This window comes from Sander vitreus, chromosome 17 (genome assembly GCF_031162955.1).
Source record: "Sander vitreus isolate 19-12246 chromosome 17, sanVit1, whole genome shotgun sequence".
Lineage (NCBI taxonomy): Eukaryota > Metazoa > Chordata > Actinopteri > Perciformes > Percidae > Sander > Sander vitreus.
Window position 1 is genome coordinate 1362313 of NC_135871.1, and position 19909 is coordinate 1382221.

General features: G+C 40.3%; 1 protein-coding gene across 1 annotated transcript in view; it reads left to right on the forward strand.

Moving 5' to 3' along the window:
• col13a1 (collagen, type XIII, alpha 1) overlaps positions 1 to 19909 on the forward strand; it is a 75870-nt gene that overhangs the window by 18064 nt on the left and 37897 nt on the right. Inside the window, exons 5-16 of the mRNA XM_078273103.1 lie at positions 2494 to 2529; positions 4190 to 4216; positions 4500 to 4526; positions 6703 to 6729; positions 6825 to 6851; positions 7280 to 7306; positions 10044 to 10115; positions 15116 to 15205; positions 16752 to 16793; positions 16897 to 16914; positions 17438 to 17464; positions 17999 to 18043. Coding sequence (XP_078129229.1) covers positions 2494 to 2529; positions 4190 to 4216; positions 4500 to 4526; positions 6703 to 6729; positions 6825 to 6851; positions 7280 to 7306; positions 10044 to 10115; positions 15116 to 15205; positions 16752 to 16793; positions 16897 to 16914; positions 17438 to 17464; positions 17999 to 18043 — 465 coding nt within the window. The remainder of the gene's footprint in view (positions 1 to 2493; positions 2530 to 4189; positions 4217 to 4499; positions 4527 to 6702; positions 6730 to 6824; positions 6852 to 7279; positions 7307 to 10043; positions 10116 to 15115; positions 15206 to 16751; positions 16794 to 16896; positions 16915 to 17437; positions 17465 to 17998; positions 18044 to 19909) is intronic.

Consider the following 19909-nt stretch of genomic DNA (forward strand, 5'->3'; position numbering starts at 1 on the left):
TCTTCCCAGATGGTAATAGGCATTTCTAATGAATAACAGGCTGTGGAGGAAGCTCTGTCTGACTGCTAAGTCCTGAACTTAGAGGGCCAGTCAGTCAGAAACACTGAGAAGCTAGTTTACCACAGCAGGTGAGATGGACATGAGAGACTCCAGCCGTGACCTTAGATGGAACAAGGGAGTTAAGTCAACAGAGAGGTGAGGAGAACGAGAGGAACTGACAGGTGAGGCGAGGCAAGCACCTCTACTTTTTCGCCACATTGTCAATTCATCGTGTTAGATGGATGGATGTAAAGATATTTGCCACTGCGAGAAAGGTTTACAAACTTACTTCTTCACTATATGGGCTGCAAATGAGTCATTTTATTGACTTCTTAAAATAATTCTTCTATGCAAATGATGCGAAATGCTTTTCCATGCTAGTTTGAAAGTCAGTGAGTGTGAAAGGTGAATTGTAAGCTTTTTCTGGAGCTTTCAACCACATTTCATAGTCTTCATTGGATGGAAATTTTCAGTTATAGTTTTAGAACTCATTCGTGTTGGCGTAACATTTGAGTATGAAAGTTAATTCTTGAACTAAGGAATAGTGCTCTGACATGGTCCACTTTATAGCAATTAGCAGAGATTTGAGCCTCGTCTCAGGGTCTACTTGTCATCCCTGTTGGCATAAAAGTTGAGCATGAAAATTATTTCTTGACCTAAGAATTTATTTTTTATTTTTTTATTTTGCCAAAACAGAAAAGATTCTCACTTCTCGCTGCACTTACTTGCTTTTTTCAAGAGCTTTCAGCTGAATAACACGGTCTTTATTGGAAGAGGGAGCACTTGTAGGATGTCTTCTTCATAATGGCATGAACGTTAGCATAAAAGCTCATTCTTGATTTTGGAAATTCTAGTTTGACAAAAAAAATTTTTTTACTCAAGGTCAACTTTTTTTGGAGCTTTCAACAACATCTCACAGGCTTCATCAGCTGATGGATCTTCTAGGCCTTCTTGTTCATGTTGGCTGAAAAGTTGAACGTGAAAGTTAATACTTGGCGTGGAAAATATTATTTTGACAAAAAAGAGAAATCTTGGGCCCTATTTTAACGTTCTACACGCACAGTGTGACGCGCCTGGCGCAGGTGCGTTTAGGGCGTGTCCAAATTCACTTTTGCTAAAAGGGTCCGTGCACCGGACACATGGTTCAAGAGGGTTGTACTTAGTGTCTTCATTAATCAGAGGTGTGTTTTAGGCGTAACATGCAATCAACCAATCAGAGATCATCTCCCATTCCCTTTAAAAGCCAGGCACGTTTGGACCTTGGAGCATTGCTATTATGATGGAGGATTTGCACCGTAATATATATTTTTTGCGCTTCCCTAAGTGTGTGTAACAAGCATAGTGTGCATGCGCTGTGCACGAGCCTAGGAGCATTTTACTAATGCTCTGTTAAAATAACAATGAAATGCTGCGTTATTGACTTTAGACCAGGTTTTTGTTGGTCAATGACGCGATCATTTCCCGCTGCCTCAAGATAGCAATACTCCCAGAATGCACCTGAACACACCTCCCTGTAAGACCAGCATGCCCAGAATGCACCTGAACACACCTCCCTGTAAGACCAGCACGGCAATAGGCGTAAAGATGGGCGGGGGTGCATTTGTTATTTAAAGGACGTGGGCGCTGGACGGGACATTGACAACTGCATCGGTCTTAAACTAGCAAAGACACTTGCGTCGGGCTTTGCGCTGCGCTGGGCTGGGTGAAAGATAGGGCCCCTTAACTCACTAGTTTGACACAAATATCCTTTGCCTGACTCCCTATTTTTCAGAACTTGTAAAAACAGGTTTGTTGGAGTTTGCTCACAAGACTGTGAGAAGTTTGAAACTAACCTTGGACTCTGTGTTAAGATTTTTTTTTGCCAAGGTTTAAAATCCACCATGTCTGGCGTTTTTTCATACATCCCTGGGACAGAAACAATTCAAAGCTCCCCGGAACTACCTCTGCTTCCAGACAATCTGTGTCATGAGTCAGGTTCCCCTGCTTGTAATTGTCTTTCTCTACATCCTTATTTCCTCCTCACCCTTCGTTTCCCGGGGATATTGAATGTCTTGTAGCAGTTTGGAAAGCAGGGTAAAAAAGCTATGCTGATTAAAAACGCTGAACGCTAATTGTTATTGACATTCACTCATTAAGCTCGTCCACCTTTTCTCCCCAGTTGTACATCTTTATTAGATTACTCTTTGTTCATTTCTTTTCAGAGTTCCATTTCAGCATCCAATTTCCTCCTGTGGCAACAGAACGCACTCACACACTGAATGTATTTCCCAGAGTCTTCAGTATCACTCCTTGCGTCAAAATCAATTTGGGTACTCACTAAATACCTCAGTGCAGTGGAGGGATGGGGGGGGGGGGACTGTGAATCTTCTTCCACTGACCGGTTTCCAGCAGCATTTTATGTCAGACTTTCAGAAGTACAACAAACACATAATTGTTTTTCTGTTTCCGTTTTAGGGACAACCTGGAACAAGAGGATTCCCAGGCTTCCCAGTAAGTCAGGACCATGCCGTCTGTCAGGTTGATTCTGTACATTAGGGCTTTTGTCCCGATTCGATTCTTTAACGAATAATTGTTTTCTAAGAAGAATGCACCTCACATGTCAGTCAGTCAGTCTGACATTTATTTCATTTGTAAAAAAGTACATAATATGCACAACAATGTATGCTACAGTTAGCCTAGTCGGTCAGTCAGTCTGACATTTATTTCATTTTTAAAGAAGTATAGATAAGAGAAGATAAAACTTTGTTCACCGTGCATCGTCTGCTCCAACAATCATCAGATAACATTTAAGAACACAAATATAGAAAATACATCTGTATAGTCACCCAACAAACATCTGACACACCTTTCCGTCACACACACACACACACACACACACACACACACACACACACACACACACACACACCAAATCCAAAGTACATAACATCTACAACAGTACATGGTGCTTTGATTTGACTTATAGAGGCAAAAGATAGCAAAGTGTAATTAGAGTACACAGGATAATTATTAATGACCTTGTAATGAGGAGGAACAAAGCATGACCTAACTGCTACTAAATAGTTAATATTTGAATATCTTTTGAATATATAGTGATAGGAGATTATAGATGTAAGTGAATTGAGTCACGATTGCTAGATATTATGCTAATGAGTGGTTCCTTTTTATATGTAAATCTAGATTCTATATACCTTCTTAAAAAAACTGTTCCTGATAAACACAGAATTAGCTGCCAAATAACGCACAACCAATGACTAATGAGTACTTTATTTAATACATAATAGAAGAAATAAGTGTCCCTTCAAGTTAGGTGGGGCATCATACTGAATTAATATTAGAATTCTTTCATTTCTTCATACTTTCCACTTTTGTGGTATGTTATATGACGTAGATTGTGCATGAAAGTATGTTGATCTATTAGATTATATAACTTTTTAATAATAATGAACGTCTATTACATTCAAGCCATTGGCAAATGAGTTGCTACAAAGCTAATTAAGACTATCAGCTCCACACAACTCTCTCTGGATTTCTCAGTGTGACTATGTTCAGAAGATTGTGGCGTCAGGAGACTTTCACGCGCAGAAACTGGAGTGAAGATAATGACCTCTTCTGAAGAGTCCATCATGTTTTTTTAATCCTCCATGTCCTCCTTGGTTACTAGCAACTGCGTGTGGGCTTGTATCATGTGGATGCAACAACAGAATTTTTGTCATTACTTAAAATTCCTCAGGGGCGAGACAGAAACTACGCACTACAGCTTTAAAAGCAATACAAGCCATGAAAAATCTTTTTTGTCTCAGCCGACTGACTGAAGTGCTGCTCAGCCAACTAAATATATATAAATAAATGACTATTTCAATCAGTATTGCTGCAATATACCTTGAGTTGAGGGCTGCTAAACAGTTCTCAAGTTGGGTGAGTGAAGAAGAAAACTTTATTTTGTTACTCTACCCAAGGTACGTAGGTAGCAACCCTAAAATTCGCCATGAAGTATTTTTGACATTCCTCCCTCAACTAAATTGGTGAGTTCTGTGAATAGTATTTGCAAATAGCCAGTTTTCTAACTGATGTAATGGGACCAGTTGGTGAAGTCATTTGTGTGATCTCCATATGTACTCAAACATTTCCTTCTCTTCTTTTATCCTAGGGTCCAATTGGCTTGGATGGCAAATCTGTGAGTTTCCCCAAGTTCCTGTCAAAAAGTGAAATAACTCAGTAATGGAGTGCTTCTTCAGTGCCCAGAACCCAGCACTCTGTGATGATAATGAGCACAATTAAGCTAAGAATGATTATGGTCATTATTGTAATAAAATCTCTATTAGTGTCATTACTGTTATTATAGGGTAGGGTTAAACATGCTATGGATATTTCTAAGACATTATATCCAAGGAAATCAAGTGGAGGTATCTGTTTAGATTGATTTAATTATTATACCACCTGTTTTAATGTTCACACAGGGACAGAGTGGACCGAAGGGAGACATGGTAAGCATTCCTTACATTTGTCAGAAACATATGCACTATATTACCATCACCACTGGTCAACCCCTCGTTGAGCCCATAAAACGTGAATATACTCTTGAAATTTACACCAACAAGCCAAAGCAAATATGAAATAATTGCATTGAACCTATTTTTGCTGTTAAGGTCAGTTAGCTGCCTGTTTATTTTGTACCCACAAAGTTATAAGAAAAACAGAGTGTTGGCCTGATTTACGCCACCCAGTAATGGGCTAACAGTGGGTTGAATGCAGTAGGGAAAAGGCTGACAGATGGGAGCTGTTCGCCCCACTCTGGCTTTCAATCAGGGTTAGTAGGTACAACTCTGACTAACTGAAATGGGCACTAAGGGATTTTAGACAGTGCTCACTGAGGCTTGGAGGATTTGATACCTCAAACATTTTCCTCACCATTAACATTGTATATCACCTACTCATTGATGCCTTATTAGCCATACAATAAGCATCATGTTGCAGGTAAGGCAGGACTAGGCTTTTAAAATCATTTATTTCAGCGTCGTTTGTAACCAACGATCTGAAGAGGACTTACTGTGGCGGGCTCTCAGCTATTACAGAGCCAAAGTAACTTTGCGGATTCCCATTTTTCACAGGCTATTTAAGTTTATGTTCATGAGTTTCAATGCAGGAAGTAGTGTGTCCTTTGCGTCCTTTAGGTGGAAAATAAAGGTGTGGACGTCAGCGTTATGGTTCAGTCCCAGACCTCTAATGTTCCTCTTTTTATTAAACTTAACCATGATCTTTCCCTTTCCCTTAACCACGAACTGTAGCTGTCTAAACTTAACTATACCTTAACCCAGTGGTTCCTAAACTTTCGTAAATACAAATATTTTCAAGTGAGACCCAATGTGATTCCACTGGAAGATTGGCAGTGGCCTCCTTACTGTAGAATGAATTGTGGTCACCACTTCAAATTTTCTTGCCTTCATTTTGGTTGTCGTGGCTGTGTTTGGTGTAGCTTCATCATCTGCTTTACGTTTACATGACTTCACAAACTTGTCCATGCTTTGCTAGCAGTGCAGCAGAACCATGCATTCATTATGGCAGTTAAGGTAGTGGTTCCCAGTTTAAGAACCACCGCCTTAACCAAAGTTTATCTGCCATAACCATGATCCGTCTGTGCTCTTAACCATATCGTAGATGCCATGCACAAGTATTGTAAAGCAAAAGACAACAAAGCAAGAATAAAATAAAAAAAAACACATTGGCATTGAAACATAAAGAAACATTGTTATTGGATGTGTTTTAAGTTTTCACAGAAGCATCCAAAACAACAAATCAATGCTGTTGTCTGGTGATAGGAATGGGAAGACACCTCACTCTAACTGTTGGAGTTCCTTCAACTGGCCATTTTCTCCACCAATTTGGATCTTCCTCTGGAATTATTACCAGCTTCAAAACAGATTTGCAGTATAAAAGAGCTCTGTTCTTCTTGAATGATGTTGAGTTGTAGATCACTTTAGTGTTGTCCAGCTGAGGTTGATGCTCTGGCTTTTATCACGCCCACTGCTGTTTGCCTCTGCGTGAAGACCATTACTCTTGCTCAGGAAGGGGGTTTGTTTTTTGAAGCAGGACAACTCCAGTGAACTCAATGCCAGTACAAATGACAACATTTCCAGGAGGCAGAGTGGGGTTAGATACTGTTGAAATAATGTTAAATGTTGATTAATGGTCTCGTAATGAGCTCCTGTTTCTTAGTCTCCTTCCTGACGAATGTCAAGGAGTATTAAAAAGGGCTTTGAGGGGTTGTCTGGTAAATGTATGGAGATGCTGTTGCCTTCACAAAGTGGCTTTGGAGCTGCTGAGCCTGTGGGGTCACCAGCATGGGGTGCACTGGATGTGTCCTACTGGGCCCTCTCCCTGAGTCCATTAATCAACCAGTCGCTGAGCTCTGACAGCTACTTACACTGGGCACGCCCCAGGGCCTGCTGGGAAGTCAAACTAAGTGCCTTTGCACAGAACAAGTAATTGGAATGGACTCCTGTAACAGCTAATTCATCACTTTGATTGATACCTTGGCATGTTTACTTATTTCACTCATGTTTATTGGAGGTATATGTGTTCAATCATATTGAATTCTTTGTGAAGCTGCACATCTATGCCTTAACTACATTCAAGACTGACTGTGTTGCTTTTGTCTTTCAGGGGCAGCGTGGTGCTAAAGGAATCCCAGTAAGTTTGTGAAGTCTGATATCAGTCCCGAGATCATAACCTGCTGCTTAACCACTCAGTTATCTCACTCACCTGTGTTCTTGTTGTTTTTCTAGGGGGAACCTGGACCCAAAGGGGAAAAGGTGAGACATGGTTTGCAGTAGTTTTGACAATTTGGCCAAGTAACACATCCAATAGTTTACCAGCCAGCGGTAGTGGAAGAAGTATTCAGATTCTTTACTTAACTGTTACTGTTTATTTACTGTGAAGGCGGTATTACAGAAAATTAGCATTGCACTTCATAAAGTTAGGGGAAGACTGCAGAGTGGGATTACTAAAGAAAAGTTCAAAATTAAAGCAGCAAAGGTTGAGATATTCCGACTTTTAGTCCCTAGCATGGGCCAATTACCTCCAAAACACTGCATTTCCCAAAATGCAAGATGATAGATTTTTGTTAAAACATCCTTGCCTGGTAAACACCTCTTTTAAACATATTTCCCTCAGTAACAAAACATTATGGTATAAATTTATAGTCGCCAAAATGACTGAACTGTCTTTCTCTTCTCTCCAGGGCGTATGTGGAGACTACACACACCGGGTATGAAAACATTATTGTGGAACTAATTCTTTCACATTACAGTTTCACAAAAAGCACTTCATCATCAGTGTTTATGCTAAACATTATTATAATCTGCCTACTGTATTGTAATATGTGTTAATATCATGATCATAGACTGTAAAAAAATAGTGGACGTAGTGTCGGTGACGTCAATCATAGGTTTATGGACTGCAGTTTTGAAGCCTTGAGCAATTTGGACATTCCGCATGTGAAGATTTTTGACGAGAGGGTGGAGCTAAAGAGGATGACGCAGCTAAGCCATTGTTGTTAATGGTTGCAATGGCGCTGCGCTAAGCTAAATCCTAAATGGGGAAAGTTGCCGATTTTCAACCCTTCTGAAGGGAGTCATCCAGGGGAGATTTACCAGCGTGTAAACGCGGTCCTCTGGGTAATGGCAGTACAGAAAATCAGCAGACTCTCCCTTAAGTTACCAGCTACTGCAACTGCTAGCTAGCTAGCTTGGTTAGTAGAACGCTGAACAGGACATTTTCAGGCGACCAAAGTGTTCCAGTTAACTTTCATGAAGTGAAAACACACAGTGAGAGGATCAGAGTTTAAGATGAAAATACGGCCAAAAAACAAGTTGAGGTCAATTTTAATGTCCTCAGTGTTAGCATGGTTAGCATTGCTAAGCCTCTGTCCTGATTGACAGGTCCTAAAGCATCCCCTGCTTTATTGTCGATTTTAAAATAAATGGGACCATAAATTACAAACTGAACATTTGCTGTATTGTAGAAGACTTGATACTAGCTCTTAAGACCAAAAACTCATTATGAAAATGTTTACTGAGGTAATAAATCAAAGCAGAAGTAGGGTAATTTTCTCATAGACCTTTATAGAAACAGACTTCTTTTTGGAGCCATTGGAGTCGCCCCTGCTGGAAATGAGATAGAATGCACGTTTAAGGCTTCAGTTGTTATAGACCCAAAGGATCGTCCATTCTTTTTACAGTCTACGATTATGACACAAACTGAACCTTTACTGTTGTCCATCCTACATTGTATAACACACATCTCTCACAGGTCCACATGCATGTGCAGTTTTATAATGTCAGAACAGAATAGAAAAGTAAAGTTTGAAGGAGAGAAAACTACTACAGAAGCTGGACAGATAAATGGCTGGTAGCACATTGATGGGTAGCACATGCACAGTGCTGCAGTTCTTTGGCCAGACGTCTCTGGGGTTTGGCTAGTTGAGAGAAAACAAGGCAATTACCGGCGGCCTGCTGAAGCACTACGTGATAAGAGCCTGTGTATGCGGTGCCAAGAATAAGAGTCTCCTGTGTAAAGGGGGATTTTTCAGATAGCTAAGTCCATTTCCAGCCTAATTCAACCTTTCAGTTATTAAACTGCTCCTGCTAAGATGATCAAAGTTCTTTTTTTTTGTCATGCTTTGCTATTGCCATGACATTTTTTCTACTATGAAGCTCCCATTTTTAAATTCCCCTCCAAATAACAATGCTGAAATTGTTTAATTTTTACCCTATTCACGTGAGAAAAAGAATGAAAAGGTGTATGACTAGGCTATATTTGGGTCTTTTTCGAAACTTTCCCCTAATGGGATTCTTCTGGGCTTTTTTTTTCCCTTACTCAGGACATATTGAGGATACAAAATCAGTTGAGTTTGCTTCTGTTGTAATTTGTTCAAGGTTGAATCCCATTTTGGCTTAAAATGACTGGACTACAGGGCCCAGAGAGGATTTCAGGTTTGCTATCTTTAGCCTGAAAAGAAGCCCAGCCCCCTCTTTTCTAACAAGCTGTATGCCTGTTGAATTTGTTTTTCATACACTTTTCAGAGCCCCCTGCAGTAGTCTGTATGGGAGGTTCATTCCCAGTGTCTGCTCACACGTCAGGCCTCAATCCTATAGAGAGACCCTTGGGGGTTGGGGGACTACTGTAGGTGGAGGTAAAATGTTTAGTGTTTAGAGATTTAGCCTTTCAGGACAAAGCCAGCAAATATTTTTTCGTGTTTTTGTGTAATTTGTATTTCAGCAGAAGCCCCACTGTTAAAAGAATAGTTTAACATTTTGGGAAATATGTTTATTTGCCTTATTTTTTTTAGAGTGAGAAGATTCATATCAAGTGCAAAGCTGGAGTCAGGACTGGGTTAGCTTAGCTTAGCATAAAGACTGGAAGCAGACGGAAACAGCTAGCCTGGCTCTGTCCAAAGTGAAAAGATAAACCTACAAACAACAACAATATAACGCTGACTGTTAACAGACTGTTTCTCTTTTATTCAATTCGAACAGAAAGACGTGAAAATTATAATTTGTGAAGCAATTTCTTGACAGACCATAGTTTCTCTCTATAGCACGAGTTTGTCGTAACACCCAAAGGTCTGATTCATGAATTGCTATTTTACATTTGTGTTCACATCAAAAGCTAAACCAAGAGGACACATCATGAGATTTAGCAGGTTTTAGCTTTTTTTAACCATGCACGGAGCCAGGCTAGCTGCATCCAGGATTTATGCTAAGCTAGGCTAACCACACCTTGACTCCAGCTCTGTACTGTACACAAAGATGTGAGATTAATATCCCTCTGAACATCTCACTCTCGGAAAGCAAAATAAATTAACAGTTTAAGCTATTCCTTTAAACAGAAACCATCTTAAATTCAGGCTACAGGAGACATGACTCACTTTTTGTGTGGTTAGAAAATGGCTTGTTGCCACCATTGCCAGCACTGACTGAAATGACCACTTCCCTGGTGTGTAGGGCCTCTTTGTGCAGGATCTTCCTCTGAAAACCCTGGCTGCCTTGCGCTCCAGTCAGGCTCTGATGTTGAAGGTTTGTGGGTGCCACCAAACACCCAGATAGATAACCCTCAGCAGGGGTGTCACCTAGTCGTGCCGCAAAGAGAGCCAGTGCCCAAGAGCCAAGGCACTCCTCAGCCCTCGGCTCTCCACCCAAAACCAAAAAAAAAGATCAATGTGGTGATGAGGTTGCTACTGGTTTACTGTATAAAAAAAACAACATATAAAACATAATATGCAGTTAGAATCTCTTTGAATTGTTCCTGGAATTAAGGTTAATTGTGCTGCTACGGAAGCACAGGGATGCCAATATTAAAATAAAATCAGTGAATTCAAATTAGATTTTCTTGTTCCATTTGGAAAATAAAAATTCAACTTCAAATTAGATTATATCACAAATATGGCAATGTTATGCAATTTGAAATCAAAATGTATTTTGCTCTGTTATTAATCACACAGAATTTAAAAAAGGTAATTACTACAGACAAAATGGTACTTTAAGAAAAGAGCTGAACATGTATAGGATGAAGCTATGCGACAGACCTTCATAATAGACAACCTGTTTGAGGTCAAAAGGAAAAATATGTTAAAGAGTACACACAAAAATATTGTTCAATGGAGTTTGTATTTTACTTAATTTCCAACAAACTATTTATTTAGATTTTTTGCAAACATAACTCAAAACACAACTGGACAAATTTCTATTTCACAAAATGATTTCACTTTAATATTGGCTGCTTCTGACTTCTATACATTTAAACCCAATGTGGTGGATAGCTGGAAATGGTGAGGGACAAAGCAGCACACTTGCCTACTTGCTACATGTATACCCCTACTTATATTTACTTATAACATTCTGTATATATTTCCATAGAAATAGTACTATTGTTATTGTTGGCTTTCAACTGATCTATCTAGAAATAGTGTGATTGACCACACAACAAAAAGAAGTATGTTCCAAGACTGACATATATTAGAAATATGTATGTTAGAGTAGTGAACACTTCTTTTGGGGTTTCCAGTATTGGGTGAAGGTAGTCTTTACTTTAAAGGTTGCTGCATAGTAAAAATTGTGGAAATATGTACGCTGTGTAAAAAGTAGGCAAGTTGCAGGCTGCTGGTTCTACTTGGTGTCAGTGGGGAAATGTAACTATAAGCAGGCTTGTACCTGTTCTCTCCTGTCCTAAACTTGTATCTGATCATGCTGGTCATCTCAACAGAAGCGGCGTATTGTGCAGCCCTGTGCTGGACAGTTGGCCACAGTAAGTCTGGTTGTGCACTGGAACTGTGCTGCTGTACTCTCTTTGTGGCAAGACTGGCGCCCACCTCTGCTCTGCTGCAACCTAGGGGCCTGGCTTACTGTTAATGGGGACATTGATGCACAGAAATCCTGAATAGGGGATGCTTGGTGATTTGCAACAAACACATTCTGACAGAAATGTTCAAGTGTCCACATTCTTTTGATATAAAGAACCATCAAAGGACATCAACCATCCCCTTTGCCACTCCAAGCCCATAGTTTGCTGTGCTGGTGCCTTTTCTTGTCTTTCCTTTCTTCAGCTTTGTTTCCTTTTTCTCTCTCCTTTGCCCTCCCATTTCCTTGCTTTTCATTATGATGTTCTATTTCTCTTTTTCCTCCATATCCCGCCCCCCTCCCTCCTTCGTTCTCTTGGTTCTACCCTGTTTCCTTTCTGTGGCCTCCTGGTGACCTTTGCCCTGTGATCTTTTTGCACCGCTGGCCACCTGTGCTTTGTGACTACCCCCGGCAGATGTTGCCCATCACCGTGCGCAACATGCCCTCAATAAGCCCTCTAATCCTAAAACGCCTCAAGGTACAATTCTCTCTGCCCCCTACTTGCCCCCTCCTCTCTGTCCTCCCTGTGGATGCCAACCGCCATCAACCGTCGCCGAAACCTCCCCAACCCTCCTCCGCCGTCATGCTGTAATTAACCAACTTTTGGCTGCTGCTGCTTCTGAATGTTGAGTCATCTAAGGCCTTTTCTGTCAATGATGCGTGACAGGAAATGTATCAAAATGCTGCATTTTTCAGGTTTCAAGCAAACCGCAAATAATTATGTTTTAGTAAAATATAATTGTAGTTAAAACTAGTTTTAAGTGGACTTAGCCAATGGCATGAAGAGACAACAAATACAAATTGGCACGCCAGATGAAATTAGCTCATTAGCTAACTGGTACATTTACATTAAGGTGGAAACTAAAATGTTGATTAAGGTGCACTGTTCCTACATATAACAAATACAATACAAAAATACAGTCCTAGCATCTTCTAACAGACAAAATGGACTTACATACTGTAAACAGTTCATATTGCCTTCCTCTATAATGCATCAGATATCAGCCAATCAGTGTTGACCATCTGATGGAATGGGGTTTCCATCATAATGAGACTAGAACAATGGCTGATTTTCTTTTCTTTTTCTAGAATGTTCTGTCATGCAGTCAAATTGTGCAGAACAGCACATTTTATTATCAGCTATTGGCAGCTGCACTCTACCCATAGCAATGTGTGTGTAACCCCTGGGAAAAGCCTAACATGTCCAGAGACATAAATCGTATCTGGACGCAGAGGAGGAATGATATAATATGGATCTAACATGGATGGATATGTTCTCCATTATCTAAGAATAGAAGCTTGGCAGCGCTCAGTGGTCCTGAGCTACTGTACATGTGTGTTCTCCTATAATAATACAGTGATTGCTGAGTGACTGAAGTAAGGCCAGTGCTTTCTGTTAGGAACTTCTCTAAGTTGGACCACATGTGCAAATAAATCATGTACTGTAGCACAATGCATTCAATTTCACGCCATACAAACTTCTTCCCCTCAATAATGATGCGTATTTCCATATGGGGGTCTTCTCTGTAAAATACTGACCCGTAGCAATCAAGAAATAGATTTTATGAGTTCCAAAAGAGGAGTAGCGGAAATTATTATAGAGTGAAACAAAGCAGGAGCAGATTCAGGACGAGTAGCAGCCAGACAGATTTATTTCAGCTGTTGAGGTGTATTTATTATCTTCATATCCTGTGCTCATTGTAAATTTCCTTTATTTGATTTTGTTTAGTCTTGGCTTTGGTTTGAGGTAATTCCCAGGGTTCTGGCTGTCAGTGAGCAGTCTTCAGAATGATCACACAGATTTGCAGTAGCTTACATTTAAATAATAAAAAAGAAGCTGCAGGAAAGATCAATGTCAAAATTACATTCATTCATTTCAAATACAAAGATCTTCTGTAATCTCTAATTGAATCTTCTTTTTACCCAATGGAAATTTAAACTTAGAAAAGCTGGACTACCTTTGACAACTAGTCCTTGGAAAATGAGAGATCCAGGACCATTCATTCTATTCAGCTTGTCAAAAAGTTCAAAGAACTACCTCAGTGTCCCATATGTCCCAGTGCCTTGCTCTCCAAACAAAGGTATTCCCTAAAGAGAAAGCACTTTCTGCACTCACTAGCTGTCTCTGGAGCTTTTCGACTCCATTCGGCTTGGTCAGCTTATTGCACTTGCTCAGGTGTTATCACAAATCATAAGCCCTGTCTCTGTTAAAAGATGGACTCTGTCCTCAGATGTGAAGTCCTCCTTGATCTTTCTGCGGCCGTGCACTGACTCCTGGTCAATAACTTTGATCACTTCTCAGTTGCAGCAGTGATCGTTTTGGTCTCTTGTTTGCAGAGATATTGACTGTTGCCGTGGATTCGGTTGGCCCTCTGTGTGACCAGTTTCCTGGCCCTTATCCAGGGTCCAAGGGTACTTAAGGTACTTTAAGAAGGGCTCAAAGTCAGCAGACGGCTAAAGAAAGATCAAGAATTTTTTTATCATTCATATTTAATGATCATGTTTACATGCACATAATATTCCAGTTTTTGCCCTTATTCCGAAAAAGACGATATTTCGACTAAGCTGTTTACATGGCTAATGAAATTTTATATTCCACTAATATTTCCGTTTTACATGTAGCCATGCAAAATAGGATTTTTCACCAGTGGCAGACTTGATTGACTGTGTGAACACAGCGTCCCTCTTTCATTCCTTCAACCAGCTTCTTGAAAAGGTCGGTGTTGCGATGTTTGCTCATATCCAAAAACCTGTTGATATCAATGTTTAAAAGTAGCTGTTTCTTCTTCTTTTCTTTTGTTGGTTTGTGTACAACAACCATAGCAACGCACAGAGCTGACCGTAAGCCGTAAACAGGCAAGAAGCCGACATGTCCAAAGAATGCTTCTAATACCGGAATATCCCACGTCTTAATCTGAAAATGCTAAATTCAGAAAAAGGCCTTATATAGAACGGAATATGCTGTTTATATGACCTATATCAAAGACAGAATATTGTCATATTCTGAGGAATATTGATGTGCATTTAAACATACTCACTGTCTCCTTGAAAAGAGACATTGCTTATGACTTTGAACCCATTCTTCACTACATGACCAAAGTTCCGTACTCCAATTTCCAGTCAATGCTATGACCAGTTTTGGTCTCATATTCACTAATGTTGTCTGCATTTGGTGCTCTTCCACTGGGCCTGGCAGCTAGTTACAACATTGACTAGGAAGGTTTCAAAGTCATCAATCAGTGTCATTGAAAAAATGTTCTGCACCAAGTTCACGTCATCTGATGCTGTGACCAGTTTTGTCTCATATTCATAGTCACCTATGTCTGCCTCTGGTGCCCTTTCTGCCCAGGGTACTTGCTAAGACCCAGTCACAAGGGTCCTTGATCATGTCCTAACACCTGAGCGAGCTAAATATCTGAAAGTCTATTGGATATGGTAAAATCCCTGGAACAGAATTAACCTTGAGTTTGGAATATTTGATCCCAGATATGTGTTCCAAAGGTCAAGAATTAATCATCAAAACCTTGTTGCTTGATGCTTGTACTGCTCCCTGGCTTACCTTCCTCTCTGCAACCCCCCTGCTGCAGTTATTTGTGTTGTGTGAGGCTGTTGTGTTGGCATGGCCAGTGTGGCGAGGCATGCTCCAGCATTGAAGGTTGTAACTCAAGGTCTCCCAGCAGGGCGAGCCTGGAGCGCAGGGACCCCCAGGACCTCCAGGACCCCCAGGACTCCCAGGGACCCCAGGCCTGAATGGAGCCACTGGCCCAATGGTGAGTCCCACTCTGAGATCAACCAGCAATCACAATTCTACATTTACAACTTTTAAATAGCCACCTTGCAAATCATGTCAGTCTTCGCACGAACAACAGAAGTTGTTGGACAGAGACTCAAGAACAGCATAAACTGAACCTGGGTCAAAGGTCATTTCATGTCTCTGTCAATACGTTATGACTTCCTTACTTTGTCTGTGGCTCTCAGCCCCAAGCCCATATGTTCCTGCTGAAGACTTTACAATAAATACATACATTTAATTTATTGTTATTGAGAAAACTATATTGGAACCACAGCAGTGATTGGATTTTTATTTTGGCAGGGACTAGTTGTTTGAATACTCTCCATAATGAGAGTATACAGCATCAACAACCCCTAGCAGGTTGCGGCCCGGCTGGCAGAAATGTTGCATTAGCAAGACAAGAGAGTATCAGTCACAAAACACAAGAAAAGGATCTGTATGGGTTACTGTAACTTTTCAATGATAGGGATGTCAGTCAATAAATCGCGGGGGGAGCCGCTCCAGCCCTCTATGATGGCAATTTTAAATTAATGTTAGGGCTTTGTTTCCTCCCTGTGGACACATTTGTGTCATATGGGAGTTACCATAATTGCCAGTTTCCATCTTGAAAATAAATATTAAACTGACATCTGATTATTATCAATTATACAAAAGTCCCTGAAAAGCAAACATGTCGATGCATCAAGTCAGCCAAAATCGGTCGATTAAAGCAGAGATCTTCAACTGGGGGTCTGGGACCCCCAGGGGCGTCCTCAGAGTCAATTCAGGGGGGGCTCTAAAATATTGTTTCAAAAATTAAAAAGTCTTAACATGAATCCAAAATAGTATTACACACATGTATGTTTTAACATTAAAAAATGATTTATAAAATATAAAATGATTAGGCTGTTTTAATAGCTTAGTATTCTATGCAAAAACAGATATAAAGGCTTTAGGCCGCCCTACACTTTATTGTAGGCCCACTTTAATATGCAACTTCATTTTGTACAATATATGTAGTAGGAGGTCCCTGATCTGTCTCTCTTTCAGTTAGAGGGGTCCTTGGCTTCAAGACCCCTGGATAAAAGTAATTGAATCCAAATTTAATAAAAAATTGTGTAAAACTAATGCCTAGTATTTTAACCCTCACTAAGCCAACTCTATAATCCTACAACAGTCTTGAGCTGTACAATGTCATGAACCTTACAAATTATAAACAGGCGAGTCTTTTCCAATTTCACCATCCATCCCTACATGACGTGAACACATTCATGCTTTGGAAACTACACTATATAAAACTGAAAGCTGTTTCAAAACTGTTGCAGCCTTAGAACATAAAACGACTCGTCAAGTGCAAGTTCAAGTTTAACCCTGATATTTCAGTAGGAAAATATTTATGATTTACTGTCTCTCTTTATTTACTGATTTATAGGCTCTCACTATATCCACGAAAGGCTTAGTTGCATATTCAAATGGCGCCATGGAACTGGTATGTTGGATAGTTTGTAGATTCTGTGTAAAGAATGTTTGCTCTTTTCATACAGGGTAAGCCTGGTGAACCAGGCAAACCAGGAAAAGACCCAAGGGTAAGCTTTGGTTCAGTGAGTCCTGAGTCCACCTATATTTTTCCTAGTAGATGTTTGTTGGTGTGACATTAATCTTCTTGTGATTTCTACATTTGTTTTGCAGCTTTTACCAGGCATGAAGGTAAACATATTTATCTTCTTGTCCAAACAGCAAAATTACAATTCTGAAAAACTTGATTAGCATCACGGTGGCCTCTCATGATGACTCTAGAGTTATTACAGACAAACACAGTCAGGCCCAAATAAAACAAGCCACATAAAACGGGGATCAAGCCAAGATGTTTCCACTTGGTCTCTGTGCAGCTGCTCTGATAGTCAGACCAACCCCACCTACACAACAGCAACTCTCTGTGTCCTTTGGATTTGATGAGTAGATCTCCACATGATGCATTAATCATCACAGATTATTTAAAAGGGGGAATGTAGATTTTGAGGTCAGACAAATGGTCAGAGTCCTGTAAATGACTCTCACTATGGAAAACAAGCCAGCAGGATGTTGTCTCTCTTGTGATGGGCGTTAGCATGCAGCACCATCAGAAAATCATCTGGGTGGAATCATGATTTTGAAGCCTTCAATTTTTCTTTCAATATAAAATACTGAAACACTGGCTGGATATGTACACACTTTGTTTTGTTCTCTCCAGGGTGAGCCAGGTGTACCAGGACAAAAGGTGAGCTGTCTTTTGTGTTTCACTTTTGAAAAAGTATATAGCATCCAGGATGTGGGTAGATTGGACAGGAAATACTTTTTCCAGTACACAATCTACTGTACACATTGTCAACTGAGTAACATAAAGCAATAACCGTCTATTTCCCTGAGTAAAGGTAGACTTAGATGTATGTGTTTTAAAGTACCTGCAGGGACTAAGTTATTTCTTATTTCTTGTTGCTTTGATTTGGCTAAAAAGAGTTTCCCTATCTGTGTGCAGTAGGCTGGCATTTTAGAGGAGAGTAGACATACGAATCATAGGACTTTTAGAACGCCTCAGGAGAAGATGCTTTCAACAAATGATTTGCCCCCTTGCTTGAGTTGTGTCCACACACCATCTGTTTGCTGATAGCAGGCCCAGCTGTTAGGAATTATGGACAGGGGGACAAAATCTTCCAAATGATGCCCCTTATCCCGGCCTGGTTGAGAAACTGTGTAGTCAGCTTTCTCTGAATCAGCATTAAGTTATAATATTTGTCTTTCTGTCCATCCACAGGGGGATCGAGGTGATATTGGCCCTCTAGGTCCTGAAGGCTCAAAGGTATTCCACTTTTTACCTGTTTTTAGAACGTTATCATGTTTAACTGTGGAGTTTTATTTGTTTTTAACTCAAAGGTTCATGACAAAAAAGTTGAATATTGTCATCTTTGTAGCCGTGTGTGGATTTTCTGTCTGTGTTTTGTCCTGGAAACAAAGCTATCAGACTCAGCAGGGAAACACTGTCCATGGAAACACAAAGAGGGCATTTCATACTAAAAGCAGTGCAACCTAATCCAATTTTTAGTTGTCTCGACTGCCCAAGACAAATTTCTCCTATAGGAGACAATAAAGTCTTATCTTATTTTAAAATGTAACCTACAAACTTAAGAAGACACACACATGTGTTGTCTAACTCAGGTTGGTAAAGCCCCGTATTAGCTTGAGCTTAAAGAGTGAGGACTGTGGATTTTGTCCTCCATCTTGTCCCAGAAAGCACGGCAGTTTGCAATTTCTTTTTTTATTGAATGAAGCTTTGGGAGTTCTTTAGAAGTGACCTCGCAAAATGATGCAGGTAGCATATGCTGCCACATTTATGGTTTTGACATTTATTTAATGGAAAGTGGATGTTGGGTTATTGTATAATAGTCTCCTTAGTATTGAATAGGGATGAACAAAGTATATATACACACACACACACACACACACACACACACACACACACACACTCACACACTGTGTGGATAGCAGCAGCTTAAAGGCTCTAACCTTGGCTTTGAAGCTGTGAGCAATGTCCGCTACACTCTTCACGTGCTTGTCCTGCACTTTTCCATGGCTTATCAGACTTCCTCTAGAGGACACACACGTACGTACACAGCAACTGTTTCACACTAATCCAAGCCATTATATGGCATTTCTAGAGACTCGGATTTTGGGGTATTATAGATGACAAAAGGAGAGATGCCAAACATGTTAAAACGAAAAAATTTAAAACAAGACAAAAGGTGTAAATAGTTCAGATTAAGTTAGTATGTTGAAAAGAGGATTAATGAAGCTATTGTATCTGTAGCAGGCCAGAGACGGGACGTCATGGTTCCAGAGTGTCTCTAGACTTAACTCTATTACTAAGCTGAGATTTTACTTGAGTGAGAGTGAAATTATAGAGAGAATGAGGCTACAAGCTAAAAACGCCACACCTGACATATTATCATCATATAAAGATACTGTGGCTAACACGTTCAGGGCTGCCAACTCTCATGCATTGACGCCGTGACTCACGCAATTAAATGAAAAACAAATTTAGAACTGAAACATTGCGGCGTAAAAATAGGAAACTAGGTTTGCTGAAATTATTAGTAGTCCTCTTCAGAATAGTCTTCTATATCCATGACATTCCACTTCCAGGATTGCTCCGTTGCCGCCAGAAATTCCACCAGATGTCACTCATTTTCGCTGGATGTCCGTTACCTTCTGCTTTCTTTCTGTTTCTTTGTGGGTGAAGGTAGTCTCACTTTTCCAGACCTTCTTCCACAGCGCTACCGCAGAAGGTCTGGCTAGTCCACACAGCATTCTGGGATGGGAGAAAAACATGGTCTGGTTTATTGGCATTTCTTTTTTTTCTCAAGATAATCTTTTGATATTTAAATGTATTTTAATGGATTGGACAGCTAGGTGAGAAAGGGGAGAGAGAGAGGGGGAAGACATGCAGGAAATCATCACAGGTCGGACTCAAACCCTGGACCTCTGCGTCGAGGCATAAACCTGTGTGCGCCTGCTCTACCAACTGAGCCAACCCCGCCACATTGGCATTTCTTTAAACCAATCACAATCGTCCTTGGCAGCGTTAGGCATCGGACGGAGCCACGTTGCCTCTGCAAAATAGTCTCAGGAAGGAACTTGTTTTGGTGGAACATGTGTACGTTCAAAAGTA